This window comes from Batrachochytrium dendrobatidis (genome assembly GCF_000203795.2).
Source record: "Batrachochytrium dendrobatidis JAM81 unplaced genomic scaffold BATDEscaffold_1, whole genome shotgun sequence".
In the NCBI taxonomy this organism is placed as follows: Eukaryota; Fungi; Chytridiomycota; class Chytridiomycetes; order Rhizophydiales; genus Batrachochytrium; species Batrachochytrium dendrobatidis.
Genome location: NW_006281099.1, coordinates 1,450,678 through 1,465,493, shown reverse-complemented (window position 1 = coordinate 1,465,493; position 14,816 = coordinate 1,450,678). Strand labels below are relative to the sequence as shown.

The window sequence follows — 14,816 nt, the reverse complement described above, 5'->3', positions numbered from 1 at the left end:
AATGGTGGCCATACCAATAATTGGGCCGTCTTGGTTTGCACTTCTCGTTTTTGGTTCAACTATAGACATATTGCAAACACCTTGTCCATGTATCGTACTGTCAAGCGACTTGGCATTCCTGACTCCAACATCATTCTCATGCTAGCCGATGACGTCGCTTGTAACTCTAGAAACAAGTTTCCGGCCACCGTATACAACAACAATCGTCGCATCATTGATTTATATGGCTCCAATGTTGAAGTAGATTACAGGGGTTACGAAGTCACTGTCGAAAACTTTATTCGTCTCCTTACCGGTCGTGTGGAGGAACATGTCCCTAGATCCAAACGTCTGCTTACTGATGACAGATCCAACATCCTCGTATTCCTCACCGGCCATGGTGGCGAAGACTTTCTTAAATTTCAGGATGCCGAAGAATTGGGTGCTCAAGATATTGCTGATGCTTTTGCTCAAATGTATGAAAAGAAGCGCTACCACGAAATCTTCTTCATGATTGACACTTGCCAGGCTTCATCCATGTACTCTCGCTTCTACAGTCCGAATATATTGGCTGCTGCTTCTAGTTTGACTGGCGAAAGCTCATATTCGCACCATGTAGATCATGATTTGGGCGTATCTGTCATTGATCGTTTTACTTACTATAATCTAGAAACACTGGAGCATCTTCAGCGCGAAGACCAAGCAAGTCTTGCTAAATTGGTAATGGTCATTGCTATGGATTGACCTAAACTTTTTGATTTCTAGTATCACTTGACCATTTTAATTTCTAATCTTGTTCAATTGTAATATTAGTTTTCAACGTACAATTTTGCGCAGATGCAATCTCATGTTGGAATTCGAAGCGATCTTTTTTCCCGACCACTTGACAAGGTATTGTTTCAGTATGCCTTGATATTATAATGCAATCGTTTTATCTCAATCATGTCTACTAATTTGAAACGTACGCAATGAATCCTTTGATTGCTTCCAGGCACTCGTTACAGATTTTTTCGGTGGGGTTCAAAGCGTTGAGCTAATGGAGACTGTTCTCAAGCTATCCAAACACGATCGTACTTTACCTATTCTCTCCGACACCTCCAAAGATGCATCTTCACATGCGTTACATGATTGTAAATCTGGGATAAAGTCTGAATGTGGGTCCACTTTACCAGTCAACAGAAACAATGTGTTACCAGCTCAAAAACAGCCTTTGGTTCCACTATCAAATATCATAGCGGCTATAGGAATTTTAATGATTTTTATTTTTATCTGTTCATGGATTTAAGTCTACTATTGATTACAAAGCCAAAAGCTTTATAATAAACAGTAGTCAAGTCTCGTTGGTCTATTAGAGCTTAGAGACAAAAATGTATACTAAGACATGGACCATTGCAACTGTATTCATGTAACATGGAGCACTTTTGTATTGATCTTTCAGTGACTGTCCTGAAATAAACAATGATTAAATATTTATTGCGCATTCTTGGTAGAAATTAGCTTGGATATTCTTGATGTGTCAACACAATATCCATCATATGATGCACACAATCAAATTATAAGTTTAAATTGGAGTTTTTTGGCATAGCCATGCATTGTACGATTACCAGACTTGTTCATTGCAACACAAATATTGGGTTTGACTGTTGTTTTCAGCACAACAGATTATTAAATATTCGACATATGCTACTGGCGTCTACTGAATTGACAAGTTATACATTATATTTCAGCTAAAAAACATACTTGATGGTTATACAATGTCAATCGCCGAGTATAGGTTTAAAGAGTTGCAGGACCCATATGGGTTTATAAAGAATTGGAAATAAGCTATTCTGTTGGCAATGCCAAGTCATTTTAACCAATATTTTGACAATGTCTATTGTTGATTGACATCTATTGTAGTCTATCTGCTTCAGGTTAAAAAGTCAATCAGTCTATTGTTTGCTGTATTTTGATATGGCAATGGCTTAACCGGCACTTTATAAACCAATACTGCGGCTTTTTACACACATTGTATTGTTTAACCCATACTTGGATGTTATTAAAATGAATGCTTTGTGGATTCTATTTGAATGGAGAAAATAGTGTTGTGGTTGATATCTGATTGAATGCCAAATAGAATTGATAAAGTTTTACAAATGCATTTCAGTGGCATTCAAAATCCATGGTTTGATTAGTTGTGGCAATGTTGAAGATTTTTATCCATTACCAAAAGATTGGCAGCATCAAGTTCTTTATGACTGCTTTGTTTTTAGCAGCCGATTCTTGATTTGTTATGTGTTTTTGTCATTGTTTCAAATACAACAATCCAAGCCTGAGGATGAGTTTGGCCAACCCATTCACTTGAAGTGCGAGGCTTGTTGCTGATATTATTTCTAGTTGCATTTCATTCAATACTTCTCCATACCCAACCTTCATATGATGCTTTCCCCTCCTCATTCAACCAAGAGGTCATCAATTTCGCATGCTATTCCCTCACCTATTAATGATTGCACCAATGCTCAGCAAATGCCCACCGTTATGTCACCACTAATCACCCAGCCATTATTTTGCAGCCACACGTCCAACTCTACATGTTGCGAGCAGTCTATTGTAGAACAACATCTTATACTCTCATACATGAACGACATGGTGCAGGCATATCAGGAGAATAATGGAAATGGCTCGAGTTCTGATACTTTTTTATCCAGCTATGACGCACTTTTTATGAATGGAGCCGATCATTTGGCTAAACAGTATTCGCCACTACAGTCTCTAGTATCTAGAATGGTCGCGATTGTTCGAAACACTGGCGATGTACAGCAAAAACTGCAGTCTGCCGAGGCAAGATTAAGAGCTCGTGATCGCTATCTACAAAGTACAATCATGGATACTGCACGCCATATCAACGAGCTTGTAAGTGTTGTATCAGAGCTGGAAAGCGACAAAGAGGGACTAATCAGTCAACTCGAGGGCTCGCTTGCAGAACGCCGTGAGTTGGAGAGTACTTTGATTTCTCTTGGATATGACGTGCGCAACAACACAATAAAAAAAGAACTGCAACAAAAGGTTAAAGCCTCACTTCCTTCTGTCGAGGTCTCTACACAAACCAATGATAATTCAAATGCCAATATGGGTTCTGCTTCCGACTCTATACCTCGAGACTCCACAAAATCTACTGCAAAGAACAGTTCAGAGGAAACGGGGACATTTGATCTTGACGAAATTGACCATGTTGCATCTGATCTTTCGGGTGTTATTCAGCAAAATGAATTGCTTCAAGCAGACCTATCACTAGTGCGTCTTCAAGTCGAACATCTTGAAGCTGTTGGTCGCGAACGCACTGCAATGATTACAGACCTTTTAAAAAAAATGGGAAGAGACGAATCCACTACTGTAGAACGATTGCGTGCTCGTACTGGCAGCATCAATATGGGTGGATCTCGAACTTCCAAGGAATTTGCCTATGATGGTACGGGCGTTCCTGGTTCATCCGGGTTTATGCATGGAAATGAGAGTGCAATCGCTGTTGGCTCATCTGCTCTGTCCACGTCTCGAGCACGCCATCGGGATTCATCATGATCTACCACTCTAGCGCCGATTGAAACCATTCTATCTGATAAGATGGAACCAAAGAATTTTTCTTTATAATAGGATTCAATGTCTGTCGCATACAATACCTCCCATTTCTTTCGCCGAGTCCATTGTGGAATATCTAATGGTTCAATGTTCCCCTTGTGTTGCTCCGACACTTTAAAACCATCCTGTTTATCCTGAATACTCTCACTGTTTCTATTGTATTTTTATTTTTGGTGGAATAAACCTAATTCTGTTACAATTTCAGTTATTAATGAACTGTGTTTGAATCTGTTCTTGTATTGCATGTTGGACTATCAGCCAAATCTGCTGTCGTGTTTGGTATTGGGATAAACGTGTCTTCAGCCTCTAGTACTTGTCGAATGGCACTATACAGTCATGTTTTGTAGTCAATTATAAAGTTGGCCAAACATTGGATATTTACAGTCCAACTGCAAAAAGCTATTGCTCGATACTATTTATTTTACAGCTTTGATAAACTCGCTACAATGAAGATTCTATGGAAAGACCCAGCCATTATTATGCGAGTGTGCAGTGCAATACTCAACGGTTGTGCATACGGCATTGGACCATTTCTTATTATGATAGCCTTTGCTTTAATCGGTCTCTTGGGCTACAGCCTTTTTAAGTTTGCTCTTCCTATATGGTTTCCTTCTTTTTCATCGGATCAGATTGACTTGGGGTATCGAGAGTCTACCATCACAACCATATGTCGAATGGGCCATATTATAATATCTATCTATCTGCTATATTCCATCTGCTTCCATTACATTGCATCCATTTTGACAGATCCGGGGCGAACACATGAAGGACTTGTCGAGTGTCTTTTGGGAGAGGTATAATCCGAGTCTTTTTTGATTAGTTGAATCTGGATGCGGTTGTCATCTTGGCTCTCTGATGTCCTGCTGAAATTGTTTCTATTCATCAAATAGTCGTGCTAATATGGTTAAACACGTCTAGCAGACTCCCAGTCAAGGATTGACGTCGTCGCCCATTCTTTCGGATCTTGAAGAGCCATTAATAAGACGCTGTCGAAAATGTATGATTTTTCTCCATACTACATCACCAGGATTTTGATGTCTACTATGCTTTTTTGATGCAAACCTGATTTCTACTGACTAGGTACACTTCCCAAACCTGCTCGTGCTCATCATTGTACAATATGCAAGAGGTAGAGTTGCAGATATCTGTCTTTGAGGTCTTGATTACTCTAAACGTGATTTAATATTGATTTCTGGATAAACTGTGTCGCATATTAGATGCATCATGAAGATGGATCATCATTGTCCAGTAAGATTTTGATTTATTTTTGATAGAATTGCAGGCTTTGCTTTGATTGTTACACTCAACACATTTTAAAACCAAACATATAGTGGATCCATAACTGTGTTGGTATATTTAATCACGAATACTTTTATCTGTTTCTCGTGTATACTACGGTTGCAACGACATATTTTTCCTGTTTATCTATGGGAGCCGCATGGAGGGTTTTCTCGGGAAAGGTATACAACATTTGTTCCAATAATCTTGATAAACTCTTGCTTTAAATCGCGGGAATGAATTGACATTGCTTTATGCTTGAACCAAACCTTTGAACATTGCATTTTCATGCATTTATAGGATGATGCTATAGTGATTGAACTAGAGCCAGTATTTATTTTGGCTTTCCTGATGTCGACCGTTATGTCGCCGTTGTTGTTTGGTTTTGTGGCATGGCATAGCTGGCTTATTGGCACTGGACAAACCTCGATTGAACATCTTGTTAATCAAGATTTATCATCAAGTTATGACATTAATGGAGAGGTTTGCATTTGCTCTAACTTGTTGATTGTTTAGTCTATAAACTAACACCATTTGAACTATTTTTGCAATCTAATCATTGTTGTTCAACGTAGTCATTTATTAACGAATATGATCTTGGCACTATAAGAAATTTTAAAGAGTTTTTTGGTATTTCTTCTAGCAGGTAGATGGGCAAACTTTGATCATTTTATTTTGGAAAGTAGCGCATAGCTACCAAGTATTAGCCAAGATTTAACCCTTTTTAAAATATAGACAATGGTGGATGGTATTGATTCCCATGAGGCATATCTCACAAGGCAATGGTTTATATTATCGCACTTTGCGTGACATCATGTCGCATTCATTATAGCCATTCAAATCATACACTCAGGAGAAGCTCATGGAGAAGAATTCCAGCTGCTACACTGACATTTAGCGAATCTATTCTGCTTTTTTTGAAGTTGGGTGAAAATTGATCCTGAGTAATGATCAAATGGTGATGACAGTGCTTTGAAACCAGTGTTCGCATACCATGTCCTTCGTTTCCAAGCACCAAAATAGTTGGTGCACTGTCCAGCCGTAATAGTGGAGTATGTGTTTTTAGATCGTCCAAGTCATTCGATACCTCCATGTCACATCTTTGTTTAAAATGACAAAGCGGAATGAGATCACTTTTTTTTGCATTCGTATTTGTGCCCAAGATCTGCCATCCGTTTATTGCGGATTCCTAAAATGGAGAAACGCTTGGTTAGAAATATGTCCAGGATAGTTTAGACTATACAGTAGAGAGTAAACCATCATTCAATTTTGAATTCGCCATGTTGGTTACCTGGAGTAGCTTTCCAAGATTGACTGTTGAATAAAGAGGCATGGCTTCCATTGCACCAGCACTCGCCTTTGATGATATAGGGCTGAAAGGGGCTGAATCTCGCTCAGTAACTACCACGCCATCAACTCCGAAATAATAAGCAGATCGTAGAATGGCTCCAAGGTTTTGAGGGTCAACAATTTGGTCCAGAGCTACAAAAAATAATGGGCATGTTAGTCCAATTAGCCGACACGAGCTATAAGCTTGATCTGCTGGACCACGCTTGAATCAATAGCTTTCATATTGCTCTAAAGTTGTACAAAGCATTGACTCTAACCTATCCAAAACGGGTATTTACGATCTTCTCGAGTCTTTAGCCTTAGAATACCATCACCTCCAGCATCTACTTCGTAAACATTTTTTTCAAAGTCAACATCGTTGGCATCCAAGTCACAGTTACCCAGAGCATGTAGATGTGTTACTTTTGGTGCAAGTGTGGCAAGTACTAGTCCTTGATGAGGCCGATTACCAGCCAAACGATCTAAATGGCTTACTGGCACTTCCTTGACTGGAATCTCCCTTTGGTTGGCAAGTGCTACTGCATAATCCAACAGTGCTCTAATATACACGAAACGAGATTAAATATTGACGATCCAGTGACGAGTAAATATGGAATCATGGCAGATAGTGGAGTGAGAATGAAAGTTACCTACTGTCTTGCCCCATATCAGCTGAACTGATTTTGGGTAGTATTTTAGAGGAGAGTATGGCCTCGCCGTTTCCTCGAATCTTCATACCGCCAAATCGCTGGTCTTCCTTTACCAAAAGCGTTTTTATTTTACGAACACCAAACTCCATGGCAGGAATCACAACACTGGCTCCATAGAGATATTCCACGTTTTTAGGACGAGTTGAATGTTGACGAAACAAGAGCCGAGCACTTGACCCACCCATTCTGGTTGCTACCAGATTTCTACCATGGCATAAAAAAGCCAACCCAATTCCAACACTTGGCTTCATAAAAATTGGGTTTAAACCTGTTTCTCAATTCACTCGATTTTAAAAAAGTAAAGTTGAACTTTGTCAAAGTTGGAATCTGACCCACAAAAACATCGATTGTTTTTCCAGTCGAGCATCAACACTTTCATATGGCTGCTAGTCGAATATTGGCTGTCCAGCAGTTGCGGGACAAGATCTTTCATATCGATAGAGCTGCTTTGGGCATGCGCACTGGAAGCGATATACTTGCTAAAGCATCCATGCGTCAAAAACTGCTTCATCACTATCCTCCAAACATTGACCTTTTGGCATTATCATCTCAAGATCCTCGACTGAAACCACTTCAACTGCAGGATGTGTGGTATGAGACTCAGCGCACCAGAGAAGAGGCATTGCAGGCAAGAGGAAAAGTGGTCCGAGTCTCTGGCAAGTACCGGTTGAATATCTCCTTTATCAAGTTTTGGGTTTCCACCATCTAAATTAATGTGCCATTCATGACATACTAAAACTACTTTTTTCAACATCATTTCATTATAGTGGTCACTGGTGTTCTTAAACGAGAGCAAAAGGATACAAAAGGAAAGTCCAAAAAAAGAAAGTAGACTGCTGATAGCGTCAGTTTGCTAGATTGCTTTTTAAATGGAAATAAAGTCTTGTGCTAGAGCACCATTTATCGTCCAGCATCCAACGCCTTTTCCCTAAGCATGACTGAGTAGAGTTGCCGTAAATGTGTATATACAGCAATCGATCAAGTAAAGAAAATCAGTATACATTATTGAGAATCAGATCATCGAACCAAATGATATTCCGTATTCATGATTAAATATAATTGGTACCAAAAAGTTCAGGATGTAAGTATTTAGAATCACAAGCTTGTTCTTGTATAAAACTATGGACATAATAAATCGAGTTTCGTGGCATTATACTTGCCATTTTTATCAAACTTGATCAAAATCGTAGTTCGTGAAGGAAAAGTATCGTTTCCTGTAGAATGAGCAGAGACTCGAGCAGGCTGAGATCAAAGGGTACACAATTAAAAAGTATGTTGGGTGAGTCATAATATCTAGATTTAAACCCACTTTGATTGATGGGGAAATATTCACACTCGTTAATCAGACCAGAATACAAATGACCACAAATACGTACAAATTGGCATCCATCAAGAATGGCTTCAACAACGCCAGCTGTAAATGCTCCACAATTCAGACTCGACATTTCTCTTGGTACAGATATATACTTTGTAATTAGCGGCTCATTATCTGAAATCATATCTTGATATACACCATTAATTAGCAAATTAGAGATTAAGCTAAACAGCAAGCATGCACTTATTTTCAAACTCAATCAATGCACTAGAGCATCAACTCACATTCATCATCATTATCTGTGCCTTTCTCAAGAGAGTCTGCCTGTTTTCCAAATAATGTTTTCCAAACTGCAGTGTTGATAAAGTAGAGTGCACCAAGAATCCGAGTTTCTCGTTTCGCTGTACGATCTCGCCAAAGAATAAACTCTAGCATACGGACTCCGACTCGGTATCCAAAGTCACTCAATCTAGGGAGGTTGAAAAGTAGAATTTAGCTTGAACATTAAGACTATTCCCGAAAATCTAATGGGTCAGACCCAGATCATCATGTGTAGAATGCTTACTTTTTTTCCAGGTCCTGTATTCCATTTACTCGTTTCTGTGCATACTGTAGCATCTCAGAAAACAAAAATGCATATGCGGACAAGCTGACCTGTTGGAATAGTTGGGTACAGGTTTTTGTAGTCAGCATACTTTTATTACACCAGTACAGAAAATCCATAAAATGTGCATCAAGGCATGCCAAAGAACCAGTGATTATATACAGACAAGGTCAATGATATTAGTCTTGTCAAGAATGAGCCTTTATGCATTTCTGTAGATCTAGCTTTTAATGCAAGCCATGCTAGTGATATGACTAGGAAAGTAAAGAACATGCATGCTGACAGTTGTCCAGATAAATAGTCTAGTCATGGTCAAAAGGCTCGTAATTGACACTCACTTCGCTGCTTCTTGTTCTGTTCAAGTTCCTATCCAAAATTGTGGGTCGTTTACCAATAGGAAGCATCTGTTTAGACATTGATGCTGCGTTTATGGGTACAACGTTTGGCTTTGGAATTCAAAATTTGACTTTCAACCTGAAGGTCTTATTTTGCATGACTAATCTTGGTTAACCTTTTATACCATCTTGATCGATATACACATAAAAATAGTCTAATAAATGTTTATTTGTGTTGAAAAGGCAAACTGAGTATTCAGGGAGAATCGTGTAGTTATCAACTCGCACCAAAACCAATCTTGAATCATAATTCTAAACCAAATGTTTGTGAAAAATAGATTTAGCAGGCAAAGACGAACAATGCGGATCTCAAATATCAGCATTTGATCAATTGTGTGCATCGTTTTGCTCATTCAAGTACGCATCTATTGTGCTTCCCATCTCCTCCCCCAAAAGAGCTCCATGGTGCAACCTTTCTTTTATTGAACGCGACTGTACTGTAGGGGAGTGTAATCGATGAGCTGATTTGGGTTTGGGTTTGGGTTTGGATGCTGCATTGTTGATTGTGCTGGATGTTTTCTCTACATCTGATTGCCGCAGTGAAAGAGGCTTTGATAAACTGTATTTTTCCTTTCGAGCAATCATGGCTGGGTTTGGTCCCCCTTGTAGTGCTGGAAGCATAGGAATCGAGCTTGTTGGAAATACAGTGACACGCTTGATAGGATTTGTAGTTGGCTGCAAGGTTGACAAAACTTCATTGCTTGACACGTCAGCTTGATTAGTCTCATCCTGATCTATAAGTAAATTTAAATCTCCAGTTGAATCTTCTACATTAAATTCTATACTTGATGCAAGTGTTTTTCTATGTTTAGATGCTGAAGAAAGTGAGAGTGGTATTGTCTGATTAGTTTGTGAGTGGGGTTGTGATTTATTTGTAGAGTTTTGCTGGTTGACGAACGAAAAGCTCATAACATCAGATTTTTGTAAAGGGCGTCGTTTTGGTAGTGGTCCAAGATCATCCATATTGGGAACTGAGGCCAGTAAAGACTTGAGTGCTTGTGCACCTTGATGGTTTGGATCCAATTGAAGTGCCATATTTAAAGACTCCCAAGCTATTTGTATTTGCTATTCATGAAATCTTTAAATTAGCAAAATGCAGCCTCATTTACATCAACACCATCATAATGAGATAGAAACCAATGATCAAAACTAAACCGTGAAACTGGATTTAAAAGTATAAGTCGGTATACTTACTCCAAGGAAATAGTTGGCTCGTGCATATTCGTAGTAACCATCACCAGACGTATAATCAAATGTAATTGCTTGTTCAAGCTCTTTGATTGCATCCTGATATCTTCCTTGCATGATATACTGGGTCCCAATAGCTGTCAATGCAACTGCCAGACTTTTGGAATACTCCTTGCTATCTGGGCTAATAGCATGGCATTGATACAGATCTCGCAACGCGCTTGCATATTCTTTTTTAGCCATGAGTGAATCTATTCAATTAAAATATTAGTTTCAAAGCTGTCTTTAAATCAACATTCACTCTATTGGAACACTTGATCTATACAAATGCTATGATAAATTAAAGGATGGAGAATCAACTTTGAGCTGAGCAATACATACCTGCTCTGTTTTTCCATACAGCGGGCTCCAAAGAATTGTATAAAAGTGCTTCTGTGAATTTGGAAATCGCTATATCAAATGTACCAGTTTGATAAGCCATGATTCCAATTTTGTTGTAAATACTCCCAACATGATTTTTAATTTCTTGATCTCGGCAAGTATCTCTGATATTGTTGGAGAGTATGCTAAGAAGGTCCTCTAATGCACCGTCGTAGTCTTGAATTTCAGCAAGAGCAACACCTCTACACCAATATACATTTTAACCGATTGGTAAGTAGTAGTCTAATTTTACTTGGACTACAACCAATCATGCAGATGCAATTCAGACTAAAAGCATACCTCTTGAAAACGGCTGTCCAATCCTGTGGATCCAATTCTATTGCGCGATTCAAGTACCAAATAGCATTATTGAGCTGTTTTTTTTGAATACTTTCAAATGCTTTATTTTTAAGATCGACTGCTACAGTTAAAACGTATTCTTGTAGACCGTGAATTTCAGGATGTTGAGGAGAAAGTCGGATTGCCTTTTGCAAATCAATGTTGACGCTATCAGGGTTGTTTAAGCATTTGTAGATTTTTGCACGCAAGATATACAAGTCAACGCTATGTCTTTGTATATTTATAAGTGTGTACAAATCTTCTAATGCGCTATTGATTTCTCCAAGACCAATTTTTGACAAGACCCTAATATATAGTAGTTGGTTAGAGAAAGTCACCTGAATATATAGCACTTGTGCTTTTCGCAATATGTTGATCACAACTATACTTTGAAAATAAGGCAAGTTAAAATATTGATTGAAATAGAGTGCATGCTCTTACATTCGTAATAATACCGTTTCAATATTAAACTCTAGCCGCTTTGCAAGCTTGAAATGCACCAAGGAATCATGAAATCGTTGTTGATCGAAAAGACATTGGCCAAATATGAATGCCACAAATCCCATTCGACGCGATAGCACGTAAGTCGAGATACTCCTGTTTTGGCCATCTGCCACTTCTTGGGGAAAGACAAGTTTGTGATGTGGTCCACTTGATGGTGGTAATGGTTCCTTATCCAAATTATTTGTATTTTCTGGAGTGGTAAGGTATTCGTGCTGTCGGAAATTCATGAGAGCGCCATCATAGTCGGATACTTTGACATATGCTTCTGCACGATGCCAGTAGAATGCAGGCTCATTTGGAAGAAGATGTATGGCTCGAGAAAAATCTGCAATGGCTTGCACATAATCATGCTTAACTAGTAGATTTAAGCATCCTCGATAGTTACTAATTGCATTGATAACACACTATAAATGTCAATAAGATATGATAGGTCTACCGAATCAAGTGCTGTTTCAATCATGGTGCCTACTACTGCATGGCTTGGCTAACAATTTGAATTCCTGCAAAAAATGGCTCCGTTATATGGTCAGAGTTTAAAGGTACGGGCGAGTTCTTTTTATGAGATACAGCCATTGTGGATGATATATTGCATCAGTTTAAAGATGAACCTTTAAATTCCAACTCGTGTCATCAACTTGAAATTACTAGCCATTTATTGCAGCTATCAACAAAGAGTATGAAACAGAAACTTTCAGAAATCATCAATGTACATCATGCTTGGGCTACTTGCGTAAAATTCATTCAATCACACTAGTGTCATCTTTGGTGATGCTGTTTTGCAAATATTGGTTGATTGTTTGCTGATTTGAATGATAGCGACTATCGATCGTGTTTCTTGTACTACAGCGACAATCTATCTGATCATTAGGATGTAATAAAAGTTTGGCAACATCAAAACAGTCCAACTCTATATGGGTTGCAATGAGTGAATCCGGGTTGACACTTGGTAATCATACAATGTATGGCTATGCCAAAAACAATTCCAATCCAAAACTATAATTTGATTGTGTGCATCATAATGTATATTGTGTTTGAAACAGAAATTGAAAATATATATTAAAGCAGCCAATTTCTAATAAGCATAATGAGTATTTAGTCATTGTTTATTCCGGAGTAAATACAAGAGATTACTTCAGAATAAAACAAGTGTCCTATTTTACATGAATGCGGCTGTGATATAAATGTATGATAAAAACAAACAGATACTCTGCATTACTTGGTCAAGAGAAATAACAAACTAAGCAACAATAGATATCCAGAAAAGTGGTTTAGTTTAAAGTTGTTGAAATAGGAGTGCACAAGACAAAGAGTTTTATAACCGACTTGGGCAAATTGAGTAGCCCGTTATTTCAATATTCATGCATGGTCGGTGCTATAGGATATAACTTGTAACAGCTCAACCATGATGGAAAAACCAAGTAAATGCCAATAAGCAGCTCAGACTATTACAAGTAGTTATGGGAGGCACAATTACCTGTAACAATTGGCGGATTAGATGGTTGCCACCCATTTGAATTCAAACCGCGAAGCTAAAAGGTTGAACGCGTCGCTCATTATGATCCATCTCACGGCTCCATTGTTAGTGGACCATTGAATACACCAATGAAAGCATCAAGCAAATTCATACAATTCCGTCATTCTATGTTTTGACTGGCGCAAGTTATGATCGGCTCGCTGAATGGAGCGCTCAAACAAGGGTTCTCATAATGTGTGCGGCTTTCTACCAGCGACCCCTTGGCCAATTCCACCCCTACATACAGGAATTATTCCTAGTGAGCCGCAGCTCAAAACTCATGGCCAAATAATCAAGCATGGCGCTTATCCTGAACCAGCCAACAAAAACAACTATACCTGGACCCAATCCACAATCAATGTATTAGCAACGCTGTTTCAGTTGTTTAAATTTGAGTTTGACCTTTTGTTTAAAGACAGACTGGATTGCCATCGCTATTTAGCTTTTATTGTCCCCTTCTATTTGCAAACTCGCATTTGTTATTTAGGTTGCTACGCATTGTTAGCCTCCACAACTACCATTTCCTACTTGGAACTATACATATATACTGTGGTTGCTCATTAATTCACAATTCCAAGGCCACTGAGTTTGCGTTTTAAAGTCCAACTCTAGCTTAAACCTTGACATTTAGTTTATTAGCAAAGGACGCTCGTTTCACGTTGTCTATTATTTAAATAGTAAGTACTCTGGTTTTGATTCACAGCCAGTGAAATGCAGCATTTGAACCCTGGTTGAGTATCCTATTCCCAAGCACCTTGTTGCGATCGTGAGTTTTCATCTGCATAGTCGATAGCTTTTCAAATGCTCCATTCATTTTTACATGCATAACTACAAGCAGCCAATGCATGCTACAAGTTGAACTGGAGACACGTGAAGATGTGCAGAGTTTGGCCCAATTTTGGGCTTTTTGAGTTTGAAGCTATTCCAGACAAAATGGGCATTTTGCTTGGAAATATGGGCAAATTTAGCTTACTCATCCCTGGTTTTGACCAAAACCTTGCATTGGCCGAGTCTGTTCTGACCTTCAGTTTCTTGTTGATTTGGACTCGGTGTGCAACTCTTTTGATTAGAAAACTTTAGAGCTTACTACTACTTATTACAGAATACAGCCTTGACTAAATAGAGGTACTTTCCATCCCACTTTGTATCTCAACCACTGGAGAATTGCATTGCTAGCATGCAGTCCATCAACACTCCGCTCAGTCACTGTTACCTTTAATTGTTTTAAAAAGCGATTGCTCTTTGTATCTGTCAGTTGACTCGAAAGGATGGACTTGTCAGTATGCCAGTTGACTATCTGACATGTTGATGGACTGGAGAGCCTTTTACTGTTGGCAGTGGCGGTGTGTTTGCTGTGTTATGCTAATCGGCATCTATACTCCAGGCCGTGCCTTTCTTTTGGGTAGTAGTTGTTAGTTGGCTCTTGTGGATTCAACTGTATTCAAAGCATCGTATTTTGCTTAGTTTTTCAATTCGATCTGAAGTGGTCAGTGGATTGCCCAGCTAAACATGGATGGGGAATACATTGGTCCATCATGTTTGGCGACGATGGTTTCTATTTGATTCTATCCTGCTACACTAAGTCAACTGGCATCATGCTCCATCTACCCATTTGTGTTTTTTGGAG

At 38.8% G+C, this 14,816-nt stretch overlaps 7 protein-coding genes across 7 annotated transcripts; 4 read left to right on the top strand and 3 right to left on the bottom strand.

Annotated features, from left to right (window-relative positions):
- Window positions 1-3: 3 nt before the first annotated feature.
- BATDEDRAFT_3492 (GPI-anchor transamidase) lies at window positions 4-1,021 on the top strand (the record flags this gene model as incomplete). The annotated part of the gene is made up of 3 exons (XM_006674839.1): window positions 4-699; window positions 793-870; window positions 971-1,021. Coding segments are annotated over 3 exons (825 nt in total), but the record flags the coding sequence as incomplete, so codon positions are not given.
- Window positions 1,022-2,399: 1,378 nt separating this feature from the next.
- Window positions 2,400-3,803, top strand: BATDEDRAFT_31099 (uncharacterized protein). The gene has a single exon (XM_006675585.1). The coding sequence runs from the start codon at window positions 2,683-2,685 to the stop codon at window positions 3,535-3,537; it is 855 nt and encodes a 284-aa protein (XP_006675648.1). The 5' UTR covers window positions 2,400-2,682; the 3' UTR covers window positions 3,538-3,803.
- A 231-nt stretch (window positions 3,804-4,034) lies between these two features.
- BATDEDRAFT_34026 (uncharacterized protein) lies at window positions 4,035-5,388 on the top strand (the record flags this gene model as incomplete). The annotated part of the gene is made up of 6 exons (XM_006675664.1): window positions 4,035-4,388; window positions 4,513-4,591; window positions 4,675-4,723; window positions 4,812-4,842; window positions 4,926-5,054; window positions 5,173-5,388. Exons 1-6 carry the CDS (start codon window positions 4,041-4,043, stop codon window positions 5,386-5,388), a joined length of 852 nt encoding a protein of 283 aa, XP_006675727.1. The 5' UTR covers window positions 4,035-4,040.
- Window positions 5,389-5,713: 325 nt separating this feature from the next.
- BATDEDRAFT_85791 (uncharacterized protein) lies at window positions 5,714-7,096 on the bottom strand (the record flags this gene model as incomplete). The annotated part of the gene is made up of 4 exons (XM_006675940.1): window positions 5,714-6,061; window positions 6,164-6,354; window positions 6,480-6,760; window positions 6,852-7,096. 4 exons carry the CDS (start codon window positions 7,094-7,096, stop codon window positions 5,714-5,716), a joined length of 1,065 nt encoding a protein of 354 aa, XP_006676003.1.
- A 194-nt stretch (window positions 7,097-7,290) lies between these two features.
- Window positions 7,291-7,743, top strand: BATDEDRAFT_29180 (uncharacterized protein; the record flags this gene model as incomplete). The annotated part of the gene is made up of 3 exons (XM_006675565.1): window positions 7,291-7,502; window positions 7,540-7,571; window positions 7,679-7,743. The coding sequence occupies 3 exons, from the start codon at window positions 7,291-7,293 to the stop codon at window positions 7,741-7,743; spliced, it is 309 nt and encodes a 102-aa protein (XP_006675628.1).
- Window positions 7,744-8,030: 287 nt separating this feature from the next.
- BATDEDRAFT_8053 (TRAPP subunit TRS31) lies at window positions 8,031-9,234 on the bottom strand (the record flags this gene model as incomplete). The annotated part of the gene is made up of 5 exons (XM_006674902.1): window positions 8,031-8,153; window positions 8,288-8,412; window positions 8,511-8,695; window positions 8,792-8,880; window positions 9,169-9,234. 5 exons carry the CDS (start codon window positions 9,232-9,234, stop codon window positions 8,031-8,033), a joined length of 588 nt encoding a protein of 195 aa, XP_006674965.1.
- A 318-nt stretch (window positions 9,235-9,552) lies between these two features.
- BATDEDRAFT_85790 (uncharacterized protein) lies at window positions 9,553-12,249 on the bottom strand (the record flags this gene model as incomplete). Its single annotated transcript, XM_006675939.1, has 6 exons — window positions 9,553-10,290; window positions 10,420-10,664; window positions 10,795-11,036; window positions 11,134-11,478; window positions 11,614-12,080; window positions 12,220-12,249. The coding sequence occupies 6 exons, from the start codon at window positions 12,247-12,249 to the stop codon at window positions 9,553-9,555; spliced, it is 2,067 nt and encodes a 688-aa protein (XP_006676002.1).
- Between the last annotated feature and the right edge of the window lie 2,567 nt (window positions 12,250-14,816).